Source organism: Cyprinodon variegatus, unplaced genomic scaffold, assembly GCF_000732505.1.
Source record: "Cyprinodon variegatus isolate N-32 unplaced genomic scaffold, C_variegatus-1.0 Scaffold1191, whole genome shotgun sequence".
Classification (NCBI taxonomy): Eukaryota; Metazoa; Chordata; class Actinopteri; order Cyprinodontiformes; family Cyprinodontidae; genus Cyprinodon; species Cyprinodon variegatus.
The window spans coordinates 188089-190396 of NW_015151644.1; the positions used below are offsets into that span (position 1 = coordinate 188089).

At 45.4% G+C, this 2308-nt stretch overlaps 1 protein-coding gene across 1 annotated transcript in view; it reads right to left on the minus strand.

The window, feature by feature from the left end:
* Positions 1-478: 478 nt before the first annotated feature.
* LOC107102042 (probable cation-transporting ATPase 13A3) overlaps positions 479-2308 on the minus strand; it is a gene marked incomplete at its 5' end in the record, with an annotated part of 34079 nt that continues 32249 nt past the window's right edge. Inside the window, 3 exons of the mRNA XM_015401187.1 lie at positions 479-946; positions 1192-1287; positions 1517-1643. Of these exons, the coding sequence (XP_015256673.1) occupies positions 764-946; positions 1192-1287; positions 1517-1643 (406 nt within the window). The remainder of the gene's footprint in view (positions 947-1191; positions 1288-1516; positions 1644-2308) is intronic.

The window sequence follows — 2308 nt, forward strand, 5'->3', positions numbered from 1 at the left end:
GGCTGCCATGACTTATATGTATAAATCCTCTCCCGAATCAGCTATAACTCACACCGATCATCTGGAAATGACAAGAAAACGGCTTTCCTTATCTTTAAATAATGAGAAAATTAACTTGTTTTTTGAGAAAACCACCGTTAAAAAGTATCAGAGGGACACGACCGCTCTGGGCTTCCGTAGGTTTAGACTCAAGGTGATGAGAACGTAATCTGCAACAAGCAATTTGAAAATTTTAAAACTTAATCTGAAAAATCTCAAAATTAAAATAAAAAAATAAGAAATATAAAATAAAAAAAATAAAGTTGACATTTTTTACTAATTAGTTTTAGTATATGGCTGAACTTAATGACTCAGAACAGAAGATTGGACCAAACGTCCTCACAGCTATGGAAAAGCCTCAGTGGGGGCCTCCAAAGGAAGGACCAAAGAACTGGAGGTACAGCAACAGATTCATTCATTCATTCATTCATTCATTCATTCATTCATTCATTCATTCATTCAGTCACATTCTTAGAATAATGCATTTTGCCTTTACTCAGACTATCTTTGTCAGATGTCCTTATTTAGATGTTTCTACAGATGAAATCTCCATTCTTCAGTTCAAGTATGAATCCTAATGTTTGTTCCCTCCAGTGTTTCTCTCCACATGGCTCCTAACTCTGCCATCTAAAAACCGGATCAAAGTGTATTTGCCTTTAATTGAGCAGCTAACTGAGAGGATCCGCCAACAGAACAGGGGTTTAGTCTCTTCAGGCCGTTTGTCTCAAAGAGCGGCAGAGATGTGGTTGTGTGGATCGGCGGCGTAGGTGACGGCGGAGGGTTTGGGGGGCCAGGCGGCGTCCTCCTGCAGCTCCAGAGCGAGCTGCCTGTACAGCACCTTCGGGGGCTTGTTCCTCCGACAGAAGAGCCGGGACAGGAACAGCGCCCCCCAGCGGTCGTTAGCCACCTGTGAGATGAGTGGAAGAATGAAAGCAGTCAGGGAGCATTTCACCGGGTCATCGGCACCGCGAAGATCTAACGACCAGGAAACGGAAACTAACTGATTATGCAATAGAAAATGGCTCTTACTTTAAGGGAACATTTCTTATTTAGAAAAGCACTTTGACAGCAGCCTAATAAATCAATGCCAGGAAGAGTAAAGCTCAGGGTTCTATCTATAGACAGACTGAATAAGGAAAAAAGGCTTCCAACCTGTGGTGTGTCCCCAGAGGAGGATTCTCCGGGGCCATTCGGCCCTTGACTTCCTCTGAAAACAAGCCTCCATAAGACGACGTCAACGATCAAAATCTACGGGACATTTCAGGAACTTAAAGAGTCGGCTAATCATCAGGGTTGAGTAACAGCACCAGAGGAAAAGATGTCAGATTGAAAAAGCTTTTTAAGGAACTATTTAAACTGATTTTTAGCTCATGGAAATCGACTGAGCAGCTGAAGCAGGTGTTTGATAAAGATGCAGATCAGAAAGGAGGAGGATGGAAGGAGACATGATGCTGGGCGTGACGTCTGCGCGGCGTACCTCCAAGACGAGAGACACCACTGCGTTCGCCGCGATGATGACGACCAGAGTAGTGCGCCAGTCATGTGGAACACACACCACCTGAAGGGGGGGGGGTGATGATGACGACACAGAAAGGCAATGTCTCCTGCATGTTTGTGGCTTACATAATAATTAGCATGCAAGTAAAAAAACAAGCATCACAATAGTGCCCCCCCCCCCGATACAATTAAAGGAAAAGTCCGATCAGCAAGGAATAACCAATGGATCGTTATTTAGACCTAAAATTAATACGTCCGGTGATTTCATGAATTTAGCGCTAATTGAAAAACGAAAGAAACACTTTTCCGTCGCCAACACTGAGTCTGGGAGCGGCCATTTTTGTCCAAATATAGTAACACCTAAAGGGCTGGTTATCCCGCAGCAGTGTGTCACAGTTAGCTTACCGCAGATATGACACAGAGATTTTTGATTTATGCCCAATATTGAAGCGTGGTCTGCGCTGTTATTCCACGCCATAACGCCAGAGGGACAATCAGGAACTAGCTAGGAGTGTGGGCGTCCGTGTGTCGGTTTGACGCACCAATGCCAGACGACGCGCAATCGTTCCCCAAAGACTGGCGTAAACCAACGGAGCTACAAACTAGCGTCCTGCACGCTGTCTGGGATAGAGTCCGAGGTGTTCCAGGCGCTGTGGGCGGAGCTACAGCCAGAGTTTCTGCCATTAGGGACCAAACAGGAAGTACGCATAGTGTCAGAGGCCTGCTGTCTGCGGTCACCTACAAATTTGGGGAGATGCACCAGAGTGTCTGC